The 25,318-nt window shown below is 46.2% G+C and overlaps 1 protein-coding gene across 1 annotated transcript in view; it reads left to right on the top strand.

The window, feature by feature from the left end:
* NOTCH4 (notch receptor 4) overlaps positions 1-25,318 on the top strand; it is a 435,421-nt gene that overhangs the window by 301,528 nt on the left and 108,575 nt on the right. The window contains exon 26 of the mRNA XM_078645863.1: positions 20,427-20,834. Coding sequence (XP_078501989.1) covers positions 20,427-20,834 — 408 coding nt within the window. The remainder of the gene's footprint in view (positions 1-20,426; positions 20,835-25,318) is intronic.

Raw genomic sequence — 25,318 nt, 5'->3', positions numbered from 1 at the left:
TATACATTTGACTAAACGTACTCAACTGGTGTTTCTAAATACGCCTACCCCGTGTACCTGACCTAAGTCTAATGCGTGGGCGGGAATAGAAAGTTACAGTTTTAAGTTAAGTTTGTTTTTGCCAAGTGAATAACTAAAGAATTCTCTGTGAGGGGTTATTCAGTTCTGTACCTGGAATTTAGGATGGATGAGGAATGGTATCTCTTTCTCTGCTCTCGATATTCCAGGCTGCCTGCGAGGGCTACCCGGAAGCGCCGGTGCTGGGTCTCTCGGCTTGAGATAGCAGCGCGTCTCTCAGCGCGTCAGGAAGGCGGGGCTGCTGCCAGCGGGGTCTGCTTCTGCTCTCGGCTTCGGCAAGTATGGCTGCTCCGTCTTGTCACCACGCGTGTGTTTGCATAGGGCAAGGTCGGCAATATTTATACCTTAAAGGTGCCGGGATTGACGTAAGGATGGACATAGGTACGTCAATAAAGATGTCATACGACTTGCTCGTTAGCACATTCTTTACTAAAGTTCTCTGTGAAATCAAAACAATGGCCGCACGGATTATCCAGGTTGTCATAGGTTTGATTTGTTATGAGAACGTCGTATGCCTTATCAGGAGCTGGAGGAATGTCGCTTGTCTAATTAGATCTCAAGCGTTATGACCTAATCAGATAACACGTTCCTGTGCCGTAGTGTGACTGCGTCAGATAACGGTATCTGCATCATGGGGGATTTCTTGCCTCATGGGCTGACTGTTAGTTAACTTGATAGTTAGTTTAACCAGAATAGGGTCAGGAATAGGGGGATCGATTCAGAACCTATAGAAATACACGACAGTTGCACCCCTGATTAGTGCTGGTGTGCACATGTGGCATACATACATGCCTTAAGGGCATGTATGTCTGTCACATGGCACAGTTGCAACTGTACATTTATGCATTTAAATAGGAATTCCATATTTACCACCAACTAATAGTTGGTGGTAAATAACGAATTCTTAAAGCCCAGAAGCACTGTTTACAGTGCTTTCTACATGTCATTTACCGATTCGGTAAATACCGAATCGGTAAATGATGATTCGGTAAATACCGAATCGGTAAATACCGATTCGTTATTTACAGAATCGGTAAAATAGCCTCCTACATAGGAAAAGGCTTTTACCGGTCGGTAACGGACAATTTCGGTGTGAACCTGGGCTTCTATGGGAATTCACAAGGGCATATTATCAAGTCCCTTATCGTTGCTTTAGCGGCAGTTTCCTGCGGCTAAAGCGGCAATCATGTTATCGCGGCTCTTGATAATATGGCCCTAAGAGCTTTTCATTTGGCTCTGAATTCTCTCCTACCATCCTTCAAGACGGAATCCCTCCTTGTTCAGACAGACAAGAAAACAATGATGTACTATCTGAATAAGGAAGGAGGAGCAAATTCCAGACCCTTAGCACTGGAATCCCAAACAATATGGTATTGGTGGCTGGCCAGAAACCTGAGGATCACTGCAACCAATCTACCGGATGTCCAGAATATACAAGCAGACTCCATAAGAAGGATTCTTTATGAAAATCATGAGTGGGTGCTGAACAACGCCGTCGTTCATTACATCTTCTGCACCTGGGGTTTTCCTCACATAGATCTTTTAAAAAATGCAGAAAACAAAAAATGCCCAATGTTCACCTCGAGGCTTTATCAACCAGGAACATTTTGGAATGCCCTATGGATCGACTGGTCCAGGGAATTTCTCTGCTCTTTTCCTCCGATACCTTTGATTCCATCAGTAATCATTAAACTGGTCAGAATGACAATAATAGCTCCGAAGTGGCCCTGATAATGGTGGTTCATGGTCCTACTACATGTCAGAACATCCACACATGAGGCTGCTGTGCAGGCCAGACTTCTCATGAAGCTCGGAGGCCAGATGTTCCGTCCCAGTCTTTCCTCTTGGACTTTGGCAGCATGGCTGCAGAACTCGTACAATGTGGGCATTTCAACTTACCTCTAGATGCCATGAAAATTCTAAAAGAAGTCAACGTGCTCCTCTTACTCTTTTAAATGGAAGAGATTCTATATCTAGTGTTCTCTCAAGAATCTTAATCCAGCCACGTACCAAGAAGAAGCTTTACTACCATACATACTTTATTTGATCAAATCTGGGTTGCAATTCTCTTCTATTGAGGTCAATTTAGCAGCTATTAGTGCCTACAGAAAGTGTCCTTCACAAACCTTTGTTTTCAAAGTCCCAGTTATTAAAGACTTCTAATAGGGCATTAAGAAGGTTTTTCCCCCAGTACGCCATCCTTCCCCTCCCTGGGAACTGAACATAGAACTTTCACATCTCATGACACCCCTTTTGAACTTATTCATAAAGCCTCATTACAACACCTTTCTTGGAAAATCGCTTTCCTAGTTGTCATAGCAAACACAAGGAGGTGAAGGACAGAGTGCCAAAACTTTTCAGACACTCACCCCCAGTCACAGATCTGAGTTGAATCCATCATCGTTCTTTAGCTCCCTTCGCCACCCCAGTTCAGACCCAGCCATATGCAAATCAGTCTTGACCAAGTTCCTCATGGGAACAGTTCCGCCCGAACTGCCAAGCCAGGTCTTCCCTGGAACGGAAACAAGTATGTAAAGTTAGTGAGGTTCAAGCTGTATGTTCTCATGAACAATATACAATATTTCATAGCAATAAGGTGGTTATGGGAACTCATCCGAAATTCTTCCCCAAAGTTGTTTCTGATTTTCACACCAATTAAACTATTACTTTGCTGACTTTCTTTCAGAATCTATCTACTACAGCAGAAATATCTGTCCACACTTTGAATGTGATAAGGGTCTTAAAATCGTAAAAACAAAAGATATACTAAGACTGTTTAATTGTGTGTACATTATGGTCGGTGCACAGACATAATATCGACTACATAATATCGTTTGGACATAATATCGACTCCAAAATATCGTTTGGAGAAAATATCTACAGGACAGAATATCGACAGCCAAAATATCGTTTTTAAGGTAAGTGAAGTAATATCGTTTTTAAGGTAAGTGAAGTAATATCGTTTTTATTTTTAGGGTTCAGGGTCAGTTTTGGGTTTTTGGGTAAAGGGGTATTTTTAGGGTTCAGGGTCAGTTTTGGGTTTTTGGGTGAAGGGGTATTTTTAGGGTTCAGGGTCAGTTTTGGGTTTTTGGGTAAAGGGGTATTTTTTAGGGTTCAGGGTCAGTTTTCAGTTTTTGGGCAAAGGGGTATTTTTAGGGTTCAGGGTCAGTTTTCAGTTTTTGGGTAAAGGGGTATTTTTAGGGTTCAGGGTCAGTTTTTGGGTAAAGGGGTATTTTTTGGGTTCAGGGTCAGTTTTCAGTTTTTGGGTAAAGGGGTATTTTTAGGGTTCAGGGTCAGTTTTCAGTTTTTGGGTAAAGGGGTATTTTTAGGGTTCAGGGTCAGTTTTCAGTTTTTGGGTATTATTTTATTATATTTTATTACTATATATATATGTTTAATAAATATGTAACAAAAAATATTTATTTAACTTTCATTAATTATTTAATTATTATAAGTTAATTTAAGTAATTTTAAGTATATTTTAGTAATTAATTATTAATATTAATTTAATTTAACACTGTTTTTAGTAAATACGATATTTTTTACAACTATATTTTTGTAAACGATATTTTGTACTCGATATTTTTGTACTTACCTGTTTGTACATACAAACTCGATATTTTTGCTGTAGATATTTTTTCCTCGATATTTTGGGTAGTCGATATTTTGGTAGTCGATATTCTTTCAGTGATCCATTATGGTCATGTGCTTATAGGTTAGGCCACACTTAAACAGTCTATATCCAGGTGGATAGTGCCTTGCATCCTGTTATGCTACCAGAAGCAAATACAACTCTGTCTGGTAGACCAAATGCCCATTCTACCAGAGAGAAGGCAGGAATGGCTGCTTTAATGAGGAATATTCCTGCTACAGATATCTTCAAAGCAGCTGCACGGACATCTGTTCATACTTTTATGAGACACTATTGTTTGGACTCAACTGCTTGAGTAGGACAGGCTTCCCTCAGGAATCTCTTTGCTTAGTTGTTTCTACGGTCCATCTTTTTCTTTTCCACTACCGTTTGTAGGGATGGGCTTGGTACTGTACTCAGTGCTTATGATTATCAATGGAGATCCCCTGGAAAAGAAGGGATGGTTTCTTACCTGTAATCCTAGTTCTCTCTCAGTTGAATCCCCAATAAGCGACCCACCAACCTCCCCATTGGAAGAGACAAAGATTATTAACCCCTTCGCTGCTAGGCCTTTTCCCCTCCTGTGCTGAGGCTTTTTTTGGCGTTTTGGAGTAGTGCGCGCTTAGGCCCTTGTAACTTTTTGACCACATAAGGTATCCACGCCAAATTTGCGTCCTTTTCTTCCAACATCATGTGGATTCTAAAGGCGCCCTGGGTTTGTGGATTCCCTTGGAGGGGGCCCAGAAATTTAGCAAAATATAGTGTTTTTTTGTTTTTTTCAGAAAAATGGGAAAAACGGGCTGCAAATGAAAGCCTCTGGGTGTTTCCCTGAAAATGGTATCACAAAAAGGTTTGTGGGGCTGAAATCTCCATTTTCTCAGCTTTCAGGGAATGACAGACTTTTGTCAGAGAACCGAAATTTTTCACTCAGTTTTGGCATTTTTCTGGGACATAGCCTATTTTTGCTATTTTTAGAGCTTTCCACCTCCTTCCAGTTAATGGTAGAAATGAGTTTGAAAGCAATAATGGATCCTGGAAAGCTTTACATTTTCGAAAAGTAGACAAAATTCTGAATTCATAAAGGGGTCATTTGTCTAAATCCATGAAGGTTTCGTTATAGAAACTAACAGTTAGATATTGGAATATTTGAAATTTTGTTGAAAAAAACAGCCTTTTGTCTCAACGTTTTCACCTATAACTTTTTCTAATTTTGACAGCTCTTGGAAAGCAATATACCGTTACATCCGTTAGACCTTCCTGGTTGTGGGGATATATAGGACTTGTAGTTTCACCAAGAACCCGACGAACCCAGATCCAAAAACTGAGCAGCAACTTGCAATGGTATTTTTTCATTTACTGGGTATAGTGCACTTTGTCTTGGAAAATGTATACATGGAATAATCTGTATGAAAGACACCTATGTATTTCTGAATTGGGTACAAATTATAGACTTCAGAAACAGTATATAATTGCACATTTTCAAAGTTGGGAATACTCATACTAGCATGAGAATTATTGGTCATTTTTCATAAAGATTTTTTTTTTACTCAATGTCTTTCATTCAAAGGGAGAAATGCATGAAAGCTCAATTGGTAATAACAGTTGATTTACAAATCTGAATTACCCCAAGTGTCCCGATAAAAACGGTACCTCACTTGTGTGGGTCGGCCTTGTGCCTGCGACAGGAAACGGCGGAAAATGCAACGTGGTCACACCTAAATTTAGCAGTTACAAATTGACCCTTTTTTGGCAAAGTGCCTACCTGTAGTTTTTGCACCCTAGCTCTGCCGGCACCTAGGGAAACCTTGCAAACCTATACATTTTTGAAAAGTAGACACCCAGGGGAATTCAGGATGGGGTGACTCGACTGCCTACCACCAGGTTTTGTTACCCAGAATCCCTTGCAAAGCTAAGTTTTTCACAAAATAAACACATTTTCCTCACATTTCTGTGGTGGAAAGTTCTGGAATCTGCGTGGATCAACAAATTTCCACCCACCCAACGTGCCCCCAGGTCTCCCGAAAAAAACGGTACCTCACTTGCGTGGGTAGGCATAGTGGCTGCGACATGAAACAGCGCAAAACGCAGCATGGTCGCACCTCAATTTCCCAGTGAAATTTAGCACGATTCGGACAAAAAGACTACCTTTTGTTTTTGCACCGTAGCTCTGCCAGCACCTAGGGAAACCTAGCAAACCTATACATTTTTGAAAACTAGACACCCAGGGAAATTCAGGATGGGGTGACTCGCCTGCCTATCCCCAGGTTTTGTTACCCAGAATCCCTTGCAAACATAAAAATTTGACCAAAAAAACACATTTTCCTCACATTTCTGTGGTGGTAAGTTCTGGAATCTGCGTGGATCAACAAATTTCCACCCACCCAGCGTGCCCCCAGGTCTCCCGAAAAAAACGGTACCTCACTTGCGTGGGTAGGCATAGTGGCTGCGACATGAAACAGCGCAAAACGCAGCATGGTCGCACCTCAATTTCCCAGTGAAATTTAGCACGATTCGGACAAAAAGACTACCTTTTGTTTTTGCGCCGTAGCTCTGCCAGCACCTAGGGAAACCTAGCAAACCTATACATTTTTGAAAACTAGACACCCAGGGAAATTCAGGATGGGGTGACTCGCCTGCCTACCCCCAGGTTTTGTTACCCAGAATCCCTTGCAAACATAAAAATTTGACCAAAAAAACACATTTTCCTCACATTTCTGTGGTGGAAAGTTCTGGAATCTGCGTGGATCAACAAATTTCCACCCACCCAGCGTGCCCCCAGGTCTCCCGAAAAAAACGGTACCTCACTTGCGTGGGTAGGCATAGTGGCTGCGACATGAAACAGCGCAAAACGCAGCATGGTCGCACCTCAATTTCCCAGTGAAATTTAGCACGATTCGGACAAAAAGACTACCTTTTGTTTTTGCGCCGTAGCTCTGCCAGCATCTAGGGAAACCTAGCAAACCTATACATTTTTGAAAACTAGACACCCAGGGGAATTCAGGATGGGGTGACTCGCCTGCCTACCCCCAGGTTTTGTTACCCAGAATCCCTTGCAAACATAAAAATTTGACCAAAAAAACACATTTTCCTCACATTTCTGTGGTGGAAAGTTCTGGAATCTGCGTGGATCAACAAATTTCCACTCACCCAGCGTGCCCCCAGGTCTCCCGAAAAAAACGGTACCTCACTTGCGTGGGTAGGCATAGTGGCTGCGACATGAAACAGCGCAAAACGCAGCATGGTTGCACCTCAATTTCCCAGTGAAATTTAGCACGATTCGGACAAAAAGACTACCTTTTGTTTTTGCGCCGTAGCTCTGCCAGCACCTAGGGAAACCTAGCAAACCTATACATTTTTGAAAACTAGACACCCAGGGAAATTCAGGATGGGGTGACTCGCCTGCCTACCCCCAGGTTTTGTTACCCAGAATCCCTTGCAAACATAAAAATTTGACCAAAAAAACACATTTTCCTCACATTTCTGTGGTGGAAAGTTCTGGAATCTGCGTGGATCAACAAATTTCCACCCACCCAGCGTGCCCCCAGGTCTCCCGAAAAAAACGGTACCTCACTTGCGTGGGTAGGCATAGTGGCTGCGACATGAAACAGCGCAAAACGCAGCATGGTCGCACCTCAATTTCCCAGTGAAATTTAGCACGATTCGGACAAAAAGACTACCTTTTGTTTTTGCGCCGTAGCTCTGCCAGCACCTAGGGAAACCTAGCAAACCTATACATTTTTGAAAACTAGACACCCAGGGGAATTCAGGATGGGGTGACTCGCCTGCCTACCCCCAGGTTTTGTTACCCAGAATCCCTTGCAAACATAAAAATTTGACCAAAAAAACACATTTTCCTCACATTTCTGTGGTGGAAAGTTCTGGAATCTGCGTGGATCAACAAATTTCCACCCACCCAGCGTGCCCCCAGGTCTCCCGAAAAAAACGGTACCTCACTTGCGTGGGTAGGCATAGTGGCTGCGACATGAAACAGCGCAAAACGCAGCATGGTCGCACCTCAATTTCCCAGTGAAATTTAGCACGATTCGGACAAAAAGACTACCTTTTGTTTTTGCGCCGTAGCTCTGCCAGCACCTAGGGAAACCTAGCAAACCTATACATTTTTGAAAACTAGACACCCAGGGGAATTCAGGATGGGGTGACTCGCCTGCCTACCCCCAGGTTTTGTTACCCAGAATCCCTTGCAAACATAAAAATTTGACCAAAAAAACACATTTTCCTCACATTTCTGTGGTGGAAAGTTCTGGAATCTGCGTGGATCAACAAATTTCCACCCACCCAGCGTGCCCCCAGGTCTCCCGAAAAAAACGGTACCTCACTTGCGTGGGTAGGCATAGTGGCTGCGACATGAAACAGCGCAAAACGCAGCATGGTCGCACCTCAATTTCCCAGTGAAATTTAGCACGATTCGGACAAAAAGACTACCTTTTGTTTTTGCGCCGTAGCTCTGCCAGCACCTAGGGAAACCTACCAAACCTATACATTTTTGAAAACTAGACACCCAGGGGAATTCAGGATGGGGTGACTCGCCTGCCTACCCCCAGGTTTTGTTACCCAGAATCCCTTGCAAACATAAAAATTTGACCAAAAAAACACATTTTCCTCACATTTCTGTGGTGGAAAGTTCTGGAATCTGCGTGGATCAACAAATTTCCACCCACCCAGCGTGCCCCCAGGTCTCCCGAAAAAAACGGTACCTCACTTGCGTGGGTAGGCATAGTGGCTGCGACATGAAACAGCGCAAAACGCAGCATGGTCGCACCTCAATTTCCCAGTGAAATTTAGCACGATTCGGACAAAAAGACTACCTTTTGTTTTTGCGCCGTAGCTCTGCCAGCACCTAGGGAAACCTAGCAAACCTATACATTTTTGAAAACTAGACACCCAGGGGAATTCAGGATGTGGTGACTCGCCTGCCTACCCCCAGGTTTTGTTACCCAGAATCCCTTGCAAACATAAAAATTTGACCAAAAAAACACATTTTCCTCACATTTCTGTGGTGGAAAGTTCTGGAATCTGCGTGGATCAACAAATTTCCACCCACCCAGCGTGCCCCCAGGTCTCCCGAAAAAAACGGTACCTCACTTGCGTGGGTAGGCATAGTGGCTGCGACATGAAACAGCGCAAAACGCAGCATAGTCGCACCTCAATTTCCCAGTGAAATTTAGCACGATTCGGACAAAAAGACTACCTTTTGTTTTTGCGCCGTAGCTCTGCCAGCACCTAGGGAAACCTAGCAAACCTATACATTTTTGAAAACTAGACACCCAGGGGAATTCAGGATGGGGTGACTCGCCTGCCTACCCCCAGGTTTTGTTACCCAGAATCCCTTGCAAACATAAAAATTTGACCAAAAAAACACATTTTCCTCACATTTCTGTGGTGGAAAGTTCTGGAATCTGCGTGGATCAACAAATTTCCACCCACCCAGCGTGCCTCCAGGTCTCCCGAAAAAAACGGTACCTCACTTGCGTGGGTAGGCATAGTGGCTGCGACATGAAACAGCGCAAAACGCAGCATGGTCGCACCTCAATTTCCCAGTGAAATTTAGCACGATTCGGACAAAAAGACTACCTTTTGTTTTTGCGCCGTAGCTCTGCCAGCACCTAGGGAAACCTAGCAAACCTATACATTTTTGAAAACTAGACACCCAGGGGAATTCAGGATGGGGTGACTCGCCTGCCTACCCCCAGGTTTTGTTACCCAGAATCCCTTGCAAACATAAAAATTTGACCAAAAAAACACATTTTCCTCACATTTCTGTGGTGGAAAGTTCTGGAATCTGCGTGGATCAACAAATTTCCACCCACCCAGCGTGCCCCCAGGTCTCCCGAAAAAAACGGTACCTCACTTGCGTGGGTAGGCATAGTGGCTGCGACATGAAACAGCGCAAAACGCAGCATGGTCGCACCTCAATTTCCCAGTGAAATTTAGCACGATTCGGACAAAAAGACTACCTTTTGTTTTTGCGCCGTAGCTCTGCCAGCACCTAGGGAAACCTAGCAAACCTATACATTTTTGAAAACTAGACACCCAGGGGAATTCAGGATGGGGTGACTCGCCTGCCTACCCCCAGGTTTTGTTACCCAGAATCCCTTGCAAACATAAAAATTTGACCAAAAAAACACATTTTCCTCACATTTCTGTGGTGGAAAGTTCTGGAATCTGCGTGGATCAACAAATTTCCACCCACCCAGCGTGCCCCCAGGTCTCCCGAAAAAAACGGTACCTCACTTGCGTGGGTAGGCATAGTGGCTGCGACATGAAACAGCGCAAAACGCAGCATGGTCGCACCTCAATTTCCCAGTGAAATTTAGCACGATTCGGACAAAAAGACTACCTTTTGTTTTTGCGCCGTAGCTCTGCCAGCACCTAGGGAAACCTAGCAAACCTATACATTTTTGAAAACTAGACACCCAGGGGAATTCAGGATGGGGTGACTCGCCTGCCTACCCCCAGGTTTTGTTACCCAGAATCCCTTGCAAACATAAAAATTTGACCAAAAAAACACATTTTCCTCACATTTCTGTGGTGGAAAGTTCTGGAATCTGCGTGGATCAACAAATTTCCACCCACCCAGCGTGCCCCCAGGTCTCCCGAAAAAAACGGTACCTCACTTGCGTGGGTAAACATAGTGGCTGCAACAGGAAACGGTTCAAATTGTACGGTGGTGAATTTACATTACCTTATTGCAAAACTACCTTGATTTTGGGGGGGGGGCATCTGAGTTTGTGGCCCGGGGCTCGGTGGTATTCTTTGCAAAGTAGCAAACCCAAACAGTTCTGAAAACTAGACACCCGGGGGACTCCAGGGAGGTATGGCATGCATGGGTCCCCCAATGTTTTCCTACCCAGAACTCTCTGCAAACCTTAAAATTAGGTAAAAATTGCACTTTTCCAAACTTTTTGGCGTGGGATCGCCGGGTCGGCAAAAAAGTCATACCACCCTGCATTCCCCTTGTTCTCCCGAGTAAAAGGATACCTCACTTGTGTGGGTGCCCCAAAGCAGAATACGCCAAAAATGAATTTTGAAAAAAGTAGTTTTTACTCATATTTACGTTTTACAAATTAAGCACCCCAGCCTAAGTCACATGCCTTTGGCCCACCCACACAAGTGAGGTATCATTTTACTCGGGAGAACAAGGGAAACACTGGGTGGTAGGACATTTGTTCCGGCAGCGAGATCCCACCCAAAAAAGTATGGAAAAGTGGGTTTTTTGAGCAAAATTTCAGGTTTGCAGGGGTTTCTGGGTAGGAAAACATTGGGGGACCCACGCATGCCATACCACCCTGGACTCCCCTGGGTGTCTAGTTCTCAGAACTGTTTGGGTTTGGTAGTTTCCAAAGATGCCTGCCAAGCCCCGGGCCAAAAGCTCAGGTGACCCCCTCAAAAAATAAGATTATTTGGCTAAAGGTAAAGTTTTTGTCTCCACAGTATGAATTGGGCCTTTTCCTAAAGCAGCCGCTATGCCTACCCACGCAAGTGAGGTACCATTTTTATCGGGAGACCTTGGGGAACGCTGGGTGGGAGGTAATTTGTGTGTGCCCAGTGATGCCACGCTTTCCCACACTAAAACGTGTGAAAAAACTGATTTTTTACCATGCAAAAAATGAGGTTTGCAAGGGATTCTGGGTAAAGGAACGTTGGAGGATCCACGCAAGCCATACCTCCTTGGAAGCCCCCGGTTGTCTACTTTTCAGAAATGTGTGGGATTGGTAGGTTTCCCTAGATGGCTGTCTCGCACGGGGCCAAAAACCCAGGTAACCCCTCTTGCAAAAGCTGGTGGACTTAGGGGTTACCTGGGTTTCTGGCCCCGTGCGAGACAGCCATCTATGGAAACCTACGAAACCCACACATTTCTGAAAAGTAGACACCCGGGCGCTTCCAAGGAGGTATGGCTTGCGTGGATCCGCCAACGTTCCTTTACCCAGAATCCCTTGCAAACCTCAATTTTAGCAGAAAAAAATCAATTTTTTCACACGTTGTAGTCTGGGAAAGCGTGGCATCACTGGGCTCACACAAATTACCTCCCACCCAGCATTCCCCCAGGTCTCCCGATAAAAACGGTACCTCACTTGCGTGGGTAGCCATAGTGGCTGCAACAGGAAAAGGTCCAAATCTAACAGTGGTGAATATAAAATACCCTGAAGCAATATAACTTTGATTTTTTGGGGGGGAGGCACCTGAGTTTTTGGCCCGGGATGGGTGGTATTCTTTGGAAAGTAGCAAACCCAAACAGTTCTGAAAACTAGACACCCGGGAGAGTCCAGGGAGGTATGGCATGTGTGGGTCCACCAATGTTTTCCTACCCAGAACTCCTTGCAAACCTTAAAAATAGGTAAAAATAGCACTTTTCCAAACATTTTGGCGTGGGATCGCCGTGCCGGCAAAAAAGTCCTACCACCCTGCGCTCCCCTTGTTCTCCCAAGTAAAAGGATACCACACCTTAACAGAGTTACTCAAAAGTCAAACATTCAAGCACGGCTATCTATTCCTCAAAGACACACACATACAGGTTGGATTTGGCACGAGGGCGAGTGATGGTTCAGTACATAAAATTTTATTAACAAGATATTTCAAAAAAATGAAATGCTCTGTCAATAAATAAATGCATAAAAACTGAACCAGTGACTCGCAACTCGTGAGCTGTAAAGCCACGACAAGGCACCAACCGTTTTACAGGCCATTCACGCACCTTTCATACCTGATACAAACCAGACCATTGACACCATCCGAATGGAAAAGCAACACATAACAACAATCACAATAAGGGGCAAGGTACACCCTACTGCAGAAATTAGAAAAAAAACAATTATTACTGCACACCCATCTAATCCGCAAGCACACACACATACTGGTTGGATTTGGCACGAGGGTGAGTGATGATTCAGTACATACAATTGGATACGCAAGTAATTTCATCAAAAATGAAATACACTGCGTATAATTGAAAGTATGATAAACTGAACCACTGACTCGCAGCTCGTGAGCTGTAAAGCCACGTCAAGGCACCAACCTCTTTACAGGCCATTCATACACCTTTCGTACGCGTGACACATACAAAACATTCACACCGCCAGCCGCGGACCCATCACATTTCAACACTCACACCAGCAAACAGCGCCATTCAAGGGCCCATCACTTTCACACGCCCACATTTCTGACACTGCAACTACACAAAATGATGGACTGTGTGGAGTGTCACTCAACTAGCAGTGTGTGTAGTGACCAACAGAAAGTAACTACTCACACACCGCCTGCCGAGCGCCAGTCCACCCACACCACCATCCAAGCACCAGACCATGCACACTGCCAGCCAAACACCACTCAGCGCACACCGACAGCCAACTACCACTCCACACACACCACCAGCCAAGCATCACTCCACGCACACCACCAGCCAAGCGCCACTCCACAAACACAACACCATCCAAGCACCACTCCACACACGCCGCCAGCCAAGCACCACTCCACACACACCGCCAGCCAAGCACCACTCCACTCACACCGCCAGCCAAGCACCTAACCATACACTCCGCCAGCCAAGCAAAAATCCACTAACCCCCCCAGCACAACTCCAATCCATGCACTATTCCAGCCAAGCACCAGACCACGCACACCACCAGCCAAGCGCCTGTCCACGCACACCAACAATCCAAGCACAATCCTGCACACACCACCATCAAAATTAGAATTTTTTAAAGAAATACCACAAATCAAATGTAGAAACCTACAAATCTGCTAACACAAATTCAAAACCTAAATGCTTTGCACTAATGCAAACCTAAAAGCAAACAAAAAAATATTACAGAAAACAAACCAGACAGTACACTTACAAGCTCAATGAAACTCCCAAAACTTCTTTTGTGTGTGGTACGATTTAAAACAAGCTGGCACACACAATCCAGGATTTGAAGGACAGTCAGGACAGTGCATACGAGACTCCCTCCGCACTTCTCTTCGCCAACAGACTCTACATCTTTTAGTGGGTTTGTCTTTTGCAGTTGTGGGAGGAATGTATTCTGGAAAGTGGCGATCTTTCAGTCTAGCCACTTCCTCCACCACTCCAAATCTTGGCACACTTGCCTGTTCCACTAGTACAAGGCTGCCTATTATAGTCTCCTGAAACTTAACAAAAGGCATCTTTGACTCAGGACAAGATTTCTGGAAAACAACAAAAGCATTAAAGGATGCCAAGTGGAAAAGATGGATAGCCAACTTCTTGTACCAAACGTAAGCCTTTCGAAGAGCAGCATAAGGTTCCAACCTCTGATCTACTCTGTCAACACCACCCATGTGCCTATTATAGTCTAAAATGCACACAGGTTTACGCACTTCAGCAGTCTCACCCCGAACTGGCAGAGCTTCAGTGCTTTCGTCATGGATAGTAGTCAGCATGTAAACATCTCTCCTGTCTGAAAACTTCACAGCTAGAAGCTTCCCACATCGCAATGCAGTAGACTGTCCCCGCACAAGCCTTTTGCAAACAAGTTCTATTGGAAAACCTTTCCGGTTACTGCGCATCGTGCCACATGCAACAGTGCCCACTTTGGCCAACTCCTTGAACAAACGCACACTAGTATAGAAGTTATCTACATATAAATGGTGGCCTTTGTTAAATAATCGTCTACCTAGTTCCCACACAATTTTCTCAGTCACTCCAAAAGTGGACGGACAAGCAGAAGTGTTAATGCTGGAATCCTTACCGGTGTACACCCTGAAATTATAAACATATCCAGTCTCACTGTCACACAGCATATACAGTTTGATGCCATAGCGTGCCCTCTTACTAGGAATGTATTGCCTAAAAACCAAGCGGCCCTTGAACAACACCAAAGACTCGTCCACAGCTATTTCTCTTCCAGGTGCAAACATCTCAGGAAAACGATCAACAAAGTGATCAAGGACAGGCCGAATCTTAAAAAGACGGTCACAATCAGGGTGATCGCGTGGCAACGCTAAATCATTATCAACAAAATGCATCATGCGAAGAAGAAGCATATATCGATCACGAGTCATAAGTGCTGGAAATATAGATGTTGCCATCAAGGGACTAGTGGACCAATAAGAAGACATTGATGGCTTCCTTAGCAAGCCCATCAAAAAAGTTAATCCCAAAAACTTCTTCATCTCTTCAACATATGTGGGAGACCAATGGGTAGCTCTGGAATGGGGCTTAAGGCTGGCACTGTGGTCCCTCAAATACTGCTCTGCATACAAATTAGTTTGCTCCACAATCTCCTGCAAAAACTCATCGTCAAAAAACAATTGAAAATATTGAATTGGCAAAAAATTGTCAGTATCCACTCTACACCCTGGAACACCAGTGAAGTCTGGCAATTCCGGCTGCACCATGCCAGGGGCAACCCAGACGTCATCACTAACATGAGGAGAAGAAGCCACCCTAGCCTGCAGGCCAGATGCCTCTTGCTGCACTACATCAACGGGAACACTAGCATCCCCAGATGCCTCTTGCCTCACTACACCAACAGGAATACTAGCATCCCCAGATACATTTTGCATCTCTTCACCAACAGACGAACTCACATCCCCAGCTGCCTCTTGCATCTCAACATCAACAGAAGAACTCGCATCCCCAGATGCCACTTGCTGCTCAACAACAACAGAAAGACTAGCAGCACCAGATGCCTCATGCTGCTCAACAACAGGAAGACTAGCAGCACCAGATAACCTTTGGCGCACCACAGCAATGTGAAACCTTTTGGGCGCAGCCTTTACCACACTTGCCTGTTCCTGACGAGAAAAAAAGGGAAACCTTGAGGACCTAGGCTGCCGCTCACATGGCTCTTCCCTCTCTACCGGCACATCAATGTCCCTCTCTACCACAGGCACTTCATCAGCACTAGAAGAAGAATCATCATCCGATGATACCATGCGAAGAGAAAACTCACTGCCTGAATCTTCTGCACCTAACTCAAGCTCCGAATCGGAGTCAGTGTCTGGACCATGGTCAGAGGAAGACTCAAAAAGCAAACTAACAACCTGCTTAGCAGTAATCCTGCGAGCAGCCATTATCCTTACAAATCAAGAAGACTACACACACAAGTGAACAACAACCTACACTGTGCAAAGGAAGAAGTAAACAAGGTAGAGTCTTCACACAAAAATCAATACACTCAAAAACAATTCAAATCTAACCAAATATAAGAAGACTCACCAGCACCTACTCTGCTGAAACACAGCAAAAAGAAAGGAAATCCCACTGGAAAGAAAAAAAAACAAGTATAGATTAGACAAAGTACACATCAAGCAGCAATACAAAAAAAAAGTTAACAATCAAGAAACACAAAGCCACACAAACAGCAATAACTTCACTTTTCATAACAACACATTTATCTAGGAAAAATAGTACAAAAAACATTTACTTACCAAGCACATGCAACTACACAAGCTGCAAAACCAGCATTAACCGAACCACAACCTACACCAATACAAACAGCAAAAGCCTGGATCAAAAACAAAGAAGAAAAAAAATAATTTAATACTACATTTCACAAACAACATAACAAATGAATAAACAATACACAAATGTACCCCCAAAATCACATCCACACAGATGGGCCATCAAAAAGGGCAAAACGGACAAAAGTACGGGTTGATTTGCCCACCGGGGGGGGGGGGCCAGAACATCTAAATTTAAAATCCGACCCACCTGAAAGCGACCCTTGCACAATGGGTCACTTCCTACAATCTAAAATAAAATCCCTGGTGCTAGTGAGGGCATTTCCACCGCACAATCGCAATGCTGTGCGCGACCGTGAGCCAGAAATGCCCTGCAAAGAGACATCAGAAGAGAGGAAAATCACTTACCTCTCCCCTGAAGCCTCTTTGCAAACCCCCCCAAATATCTCAAAACCAACCTAACACCTCCAGGCGCAGGAAGCAAATGGCTTCCCGACCGCCTGGGAATCCCTGAAGATGTTGGCGCGTGCTGTGCGCGCTGACATCATCAGGGATTCTCATGGGGAGGGGGACAACAGAATTACTGTGGTTAACTGCGATGCTGGACAGAGGCACTTGCATCCTTGATTTTCACAAGCGCAATCCTAAAACAGTTCCTATGACCAGGAGCTTCTTTCTCCCCATCTGCTGCTCTCAACAGTCTCTGACCATTTATACACATAAGAGGCATGTGAACTCACACAGAAGATCCCCTATTGGCAACGCCCACCAACTAGCGGAGTGCACCATCTTTCCTAAATTTACCCACTATGATGGACAGCTCACTCAAGGGACCTGTGCACACATTGGTGCGATGGCATAGTAACACACACGGACACTGGAGACAAAGCAAGCGCTCGAGTTGCAGCACAAATTCAGAAAAACATTCATCAGCCCAAAAACATTTGTGACCTTCCCACTATGATTCACAGCTCACACAAGGGACCCCTGCGCACATCTGTGCAATTGCATAGTAACGCACACATGGACACTGGAGACAAAGATGGGGCTCGAGTTGCAGCACAAACTCAGGAAAGCAATCATCAGCCCAAAAACATTTGTGAACTTCCCACTATGATGAACAAATGGTCTCTGCTTCCAGATACCTAAGAGCGTTGCTAGTTTATTCAGATAACAACCAACACACACTGGGGTCGATTGTGAAAATATGGTATTGTGTACAAAAAAGGGGAGAAATGCTCCTCTTTTAGGTGTCCCCTCACTCACCAGGGTTGCCCCACGGTGACATGCTTCATCATTGGGGCCATCCCAGTCCTCTACGGGCTGGGGCGTGCTGCGACTTGCGAAAGTTACGTAGGAGCACTTTATTAGACTATGTGTGGTGCATGTGTATTTGAGGAGTGGACTATGTGATGTGTGAAATACCTGCCCAGTAGGTTTACAATAAACTTTATTCTTGCCTCTAGGTGGTAATAAACGGGGTGGAAAGATAGGCTGCCCTAAACGTAATGTGTCCAGATGTACCTATCAACTCCTATCGTCGACATGTTTCGTGCATACCCCAAACACTATGATGGACAGCTCACACAAGGGACCCCTGCGCACATCTGTGCAATTGCATAGTAACGCACACATGGACACTGGAGACAAAGATGGCGCTCGAGTTGCGGCACAAACTCAGGAAAACAATCATCAACACAAAAAAATTTGTGAGCTTCCCACTATGATGGACAGCCCACTCAAGGGACCCCTGCGCACATTTGTGCAGTTGCATAGTAACGCACCCATGGTCAATGGAGACAAAGATGGCGCTAGAGTTGCAGCACAAATTCAGGTAACAATCAACAGCCCAAAAACATTTGTGAGCTTCCCACTATGATGGACAGCTCACTCAAGGGACCCCTTCGCACATGGCATAGTAACACACACATGGTCACTGGAGACAAAGCATGTGTTTGAAAAGCAGCACACAAAAAAAAAAACATTCATCAGGCCAAAAACACTAGTGAGCTTTGCCTAGGCAGCACAGGTGTGTTTTTTAGCCACTTCAGAAACACACATCAGTATAAGTAATGAAGGACAGAGGCACTTGCATCCTTCATTACAATGAGCACTATTATTTTACTTTATAAATGACCCCCATCGGCATTTTTGTAGAAAAAACGGCCTTTCAACAACATTGCAGCAAAGAGAAGACTTCATAGATAATGTTCCCCCAACAAGGGGAGCGACCCTTCCCCAAGGGGCCGCTCCCCGAACTACGAAATTGATCATCCATGAAAAAAAAAAAAAAATCCCTAACATTCCTGCTGCACGATCGCACGATCGTGCAGCAAGAAACCTCTAAAGTGCCCTCGAGGGAAAGGAAAAGCCTTTCCTTTCCCTCGTTAGAAGTGAAAATGCAATCTCCCCCGCCCCAGCCGCAAAACAAACCTCTTTCCCATCCGACGCGCAGGAAGCAAATGGCTTCCCTGCGCGTCGGTAAACAAAAGGAGCCTCCGGTGACGTCAGCGCGCCTCGCGCGCTGACGTCATTGATGACGCGGGCGGGGAGGGCGGGGGGAGGCAGGGGAAGGTCTTCCCCTGCCATCCCCGCAGAAACTAAAAAAATCGGGCTGACTCGGGGGGAGCGCTGGCGCTTCCCCCGAGGGTGGGGCTCATGACGAGCTGGGCTCGTCATGAGCGTGCGAGGAGGCTACGCCATGACGAGCCCAGCTCGTCATCAGCCCCGAAGGGGTTAATACACATTCTGTTGTAATTTGTTGTACTCTCCTAAACTCTGAAAAAAGAACTGAGGTAACTGTCACCTGCTGGGCATGATGGAGCGCAGGAGGGCAGTGATCCTTTTCCATTTCCTTCAAAAAATGTTTATGAAGGATATTTATAAGAAAAAAATACTCAGCTACTGGAAATTCTTCTTATTCTACTAATAATATTTGACCTTTTTTAAATACAAACTTAACTAATTGGCCAGAATTGCCTTCTTTATAGGATGCAAAATGTTTTTAACAAAATGATGTCCTAGGCTTCGCCTTCCTGAAATTAGGTGAACATGTACACTTAAGAAGATATAGTTTGAGAAAGTGCTCCGGGATCCCCGCACATGGGCGGGACTATTCAGTGCTTATAATTTCAGTGGAGATTACCCTGAGAGAGAACTAGGATTGCAGGTAAGAAACTATTCCTTCCTCCTTCTATTTGTGATACAGAATGCTTCACACATAGAAAGAGGAAGCAACAAGGAGAAATAAACATATTTCTCCTCATTAAGCCTCACGAGGAAAGGTGTTGCATTTTGATCCATTCCCAGTTTGCTACCTTTATTCAATATGGGAATGCACTAAATTCCATGGGTGGATGCATCGGAACGCCCATACTCCATCCATGGAATGCCTCCTAGATGCAGAGTAACGCAAGACAGCACAAAGGGCTGCATTGTGTTACATTTCGTTTACCAAGCAATGCATGGTAACCAAGTCGGCCTTTGCATGGCTTAGTAAATACCAACTAATGTTTTGCATCGTGGCAGCACCAAAAAAGTGGCACCACCATGATTCAAAATGTTCGTGAATCTGGACCCAGTGTTTACCACTGATGGTTTGTGTGGTCCCTTCTCTTAGAAGAAAGCATCATATCTCCTCAATCTTTGTTGTGACACAACTAATATCCACAGGGCATGGCCGGCAATTTTCCAAATAGTACTTAAGTAATGTCTGAAAGTGAGGCGGATTAACTGAATTCATTTCTGGCTTTGACCGCTGGCTGGCACGGTTTATTGAGAATAGGGGACTTGCCTGTATCCTTCAGCCCTTCAGTGAGTCTCAGGTGGTCGTGGTTTGATACTTTTGTATGGTTTGCACCGGATAGGCAAGCAGGCCCATCAAGGAAGCATTGGCACACTGGTGGTTGGTCTTGATCAAACTCTTGGTATTGGGACACTGGGGTAGGTACTGGCCATTGGGGCAGTTTGTCTGTTTACATCACAGACGGGGCAGGACATTCCATATTTTCCCATACTTTGTCTCTTTACCATTGGATAAGTATGGCTAGGAGGGCAATCATTTCAAGATTCATTCTTACAACTTACAAATAGATCATCCTGTGTTTCTAGCCATACGCTCACACTGCCTTCAGCTATCTCTTATATTTTCCCCTTCTGAAATTTTCTCTTATAGTCTTTTCTCCATCTAGTCTCTCCTTATCCGTTCTCAACTCTGCTTTCTCCTAGGTTTGCTTGATTTGACTTATAACATCAGTGTAATGTGCTTCTTTCACAGCCCCTTCTATAACCAGTACTGCAAGGATCACTTCAACAATGGCCACTGTGAAAGGGGCTGCTACAGTATTGAGTGTGGGTGGGACGGTGGTGACTGCCTATCGAATGAAAAAGGAGCCGGTGCTGGTGGCACCCTCATTCTGGTGGTGGTGCTGACGGCTGAGAACCTGAGCCAGGAGCTTGCCGTTTTAACCAGGATCCTAGCCATAACCGTCCGTGCCAGTGTGTGGCTCAAGCGTGACGCGGAGGGTGAAATGATTTACCGCTACACGGGGCACGAGAATCTGGAGAACTTGAACAAGACCAGTCTGCAACGGTGGAGGCCACATGGGGTGACCCGCCAGGAGAGATCTGTGGCACCCACAAGCTGGAGCCACACGTCCAGCGACGTCCACCAAGAGAAAGTTGGGTGAGTCCCTTCAAGTTCTCCCATGCATGCTGTTCTATGGTATATGTGATGAACTGTTTTTTTATACTGTAACAACAGAGTGACTAACATTGATCTACAAAGGCCAAATACATTGCAAATTTTTAGGCACCAACTGAGTTTCAAAATAATTAAATTAATTGTGCACAAATGTACCTCATGTGCATATTTTTTTTAATGTATTGTTTCTAAAGCACTTACTGGACATGCATCAACAATGCCATTTGCGATTCCTTATTAGAGAAAAAATAAGGATTTGCTTATAAGGAATAGCAAAAGGCTATGCATGTAGAAATCGCTAAAAAAATAGCGATTTCTAAACATTCCTTAATTGCGACTCACAGATTACTTAAATTGCGATTTTTAGGTCTCGTCCTTTACCATTCCGAAGGAATGGGAAATGGCGAGAATTCAAGTGCTCGAACTGATTGTCAAACCACCGCTTATTTCGTGGCGTTTTCTTCGAGTGCACGTAGAGGCACGCGCTTTTGGCCCATACACTTTCATGGCCATCTGTTCCTGTTCCTCAATGTCCCTCCCACCCTTCGTTTGATCTTGCCGCGAGTTCAGGCTAATGGCCCTCCCCCCTCCCCCAGCACAGAGCGCACATCGCGGCCGCACAGCACATCAAAGGGCTTCTCCCAGCGTGTGCTGTGCGGCTTCTCCTCCCCTAATTATGTGGCCCGACGTACTTGTGTTTCCTGGCCGCTTCCCGGCCGCTCTTGTATTTAATTAGCAGCAGCAGCATTTCTCCTGTGCCAGGCCACATCAAAGGCTCTGTACCACTTTCACCCACACAGCAACACTTACAGACACGCAACGCCACTCACACCCACGCAAGCCCACTATCATCCACGCAACACCACACTCACCCACGCAACGCCACTCACCCAAGCAACACCACTCACACACGCAACCCCACTCATCCACGCAACCCCACTCATCCACGCAACACCACTCATCTAAGCAACCCCACTCATCCACGCAACGCCACTCATCCACGCACCGCCACTCACACATGCAACGCCACTCACCCACGCAACACCACTCACCCACGCAACCCCACTCATCCACGCAATGCCACTCATCCACGCAACGCCACTCATCCACGCAACGCCACTCACACATGCAACGCCACTCACCCACGCAACACCACTCACCCACGCAACACCACTCACCCATGCAACACCACTCACCCACGCAACGCCACTCACCCACGCAACGCCACTCACTCACGCAACGCCACTCACCCACGCAACGCCACTCACCCATGCAACGCCACTCACACACGCAACGCCACTCACACACGCAACGCCACTCACACACGCAACGCCACTCACACACGCAACGCCACTCACACGCGCAACACCACTCACACGCGCAACGCCACTCACACGTGCAACGCCACTCACACACGCAACGCCTCTCACACACCCAACGCGACTCACACGCGCAACGCCACTCACACGCGCAACGCCACTCACACGTGCAATGCCACTCACACGCGCAACGCCACTCACACGTGCAATGCCACTCACACACGCAACGCCACTCACACACGCAACGCCACTCACGCACGCAACGCCACTCACGCACGCAACGCCACTCACACACGCAACGCCACGCACACACGCAATGCCACTCACACGCGCAACGCCACTCACACACGCAACGCCACTCACACGCGCAACACCACTCACACGCGCAACGCCACTCACACGCGCAACGCCACTCACACACGCAACGCCACTCACACGCGCAACGCCACTCACACGCGCAACGCCACTCACACACGCAACGCCACTCACACACACAACGCCACTCACACACGCAACGCCACTCACACGTGCAACGCGACTCACACACGCAACGCCACTCACACGTGCAACGCCACTCACACGCGCAACGCCACTGACACGCGCAACGCCACTCACACGCAACGCCACTCACACGTGCAACTCCACTCACACGTGCAACGCCACTCACACGCGCAACGCCACTGACACGCGCAATGCCACTCACGTGCAACGCCACTCACATGCAATGCCACTCACACGTGCACCTCCACTCACACGCGAAACGCCACTCACACGCGCAACGCCACTCACACGCGCAACGCCACTCACACGCGCAACGCCACTCACACGCGCAACGCCACTCACACGCGCAACGCCACTCACACGCGCAACGCCACTCACACGCGCAACGCCACTGACACGCGCAACGCCACTCACACGTGCAACGCCACTCACACACGCAACGCCACTCACACGCGCAACGCCACTCACACGCGCAATGCCGCTCGCACGCGCAACGCCGCTCGCACACGCAACGCCACTCACACACGCAACGCCACTCACACACGCAACGCCACTCACACACGCAACGCCACTCGCACACGCAACGCCACTGACACACGCAACACCACTCACACACACAACGCCACTCACACAGGCAACGCCACTCACACAGGCAACGCCACTCACCTCACACAGGCAACGCCACTCACACAGGCAACGCCACTCACACACGCAACGCCACTCACACACGCAACGCCACTCACACACGCAACGCCACTCACACACGCAACGCCACTCACACATTGTGGGTGCAGATTGTGGGTGGTGGGTGCAGATTCAGAGAAAACTCAGCAGCACCACCACCATTGCAATGCAATACGTCTCGTTTTAACGCAAATTTAAGCTATAGGCCTTGTAAATGGCAAAGCCTTTTATTTATGTTCCAAAAACCAGAACGCAAAAATAAAGGGCATAATCATTTACAATGCTAATAGTTCAGACTCGCGTTATTGCGAGACCTATTGCATTTTCAATGCTTGTTGCATTTGGGATGATGCATCCCAAATGCAAAAATACCGGTCGCAAAGGGGCAGATTCTGAGAATCTGCCTGGTTTTTGCTATGATGCATGTGGACCTTAGGGCTTTATTTAAAGTTTGGCTAATGGGGCACATCTGCCAAAACATAGCAGGTGTCTTTTCCAGATATTCACTGTTCACTTGTTCTAGTTACAGTCTGTGGAATGTGTGTGTTTCTGATGGCAGAGCCTCCTCCCACATGACCAATAGAAACCTTCAACTGGCGAGCTGTCAGATTTTGGACCATTGGTCAAAGTCCCTAAGACCATCCACCCTGAATTCCAGAGTGCTTTTTTCTTGGCCTGGACAGCCACGCAAAGCGTGGCGCTTCGAATAGGACACCAAAGGAGGGCGCCTGATGTGATGGGACAAAACTCAAGCACAGACATTTCTGTATATTGCAGAGCTGCAAATGTCCTATTATGTATGAAAATGGGGCATAAGGAGTAGTTTCTGTCCTGTAACTCCAGTTCTGTAGTAGGGGTATCTCTGTTATAGTCATAATCTAGTGAATAGTCCCGCCCATGTGCGTGGACCCCGGAGCAATCAAAAATAATCTCTTACAGTGTCAAAAAATGCAGAAATGCATAGACACTTAAGAGAGAATTTAAAGACAGATAATGCAGCCAAAAAGGCTACACTGTCCAGTACTTCAACTAAAAATTCCACCATAAAATCCACAAAACAGCAAAGCCTGTACAGATTTCCCTTGCTTAACAGCAAAATCCCTCAGGAATGATAGAGAGAAGAACCTGGACAGACAAGCCCCATAGGCTGCCATTATGTGGCTTAAATAGGATACTGTGCCTTTAAGGAACCTTCCAGAACCTTCTCCCAGTATCCCAGAATGCATAGCAGGTCCAACTTAGCCTCAGTTCTTTTTGAAGGCGTAAAAAACGCCAGACCTGTAGCATTATGAACATGAATAACTCTCCACCGGGGAGGCGGGAGGGCGCTTATGACTATAACAGAGATACCCCTACTACAGAACTGGAGTTACAGGACAGAAACTACTCCTTCTGTAGTAGGGGATCTCTGTGTATAGTCATAATCTAGTGAATAGAATGGCAAGCCCATCCCCACACCAAGCGGCGGTGGAGAATAAAATAACGCCACTACTGTGCGAACAGATTCCGCAGCGAAGCCTGCCCAACCTGAGCGTCTGCCCTGGCATCAGTGTCCAGGCAGTAATGCTTAGCAAAGGTATGGACCGACTTCCAAGTGGCCGCCTTGCAGATCTCTGCAATGGGAACATTACGGAGCATAGCTGTCGTAGCAGCTTTGCCCCTGGTGGAATGAGCCTTAGGCTTGCCCCCTATGGTCTTATTAGCTTTGCAGTAACACAACTGTATGCAGGACACAATCCACCTCGAGATGGACTGTTTAGAGGTAGCAAGACCTGTCCTGACTGAGCCATAATTGATGAACAATTGGTCTGACCTACGAATATCTTTAGTCTTATCAAGATAAAACTTCAGCACCCTCCGCACATCCAGGGAATGTAAAGACCTTTCCGCTGGAGATGAAGGATTCTGAAAGAACGTAGGCAAAGTGATAGTCTGGTTGATATGAAAATCAGAAACAACCTT

This window comes from Lissotriton helveticus, chromosome 5_1, assembly GCF_964261635.1.
Source record: "Lissotriton helveticus chromosome 5_1, aLisHel1.1, whole genome shotgun sequence".
Taxonomy (NCBI): Eukaryota; Metazoa; Chordata; class Amphibia; order Caudata; family Salamandridae; genus Lissotriton; species Lissotriton helveticus.
This window is presented reverse-complemented; position numbering and strand designations above follow the sequence as displayed.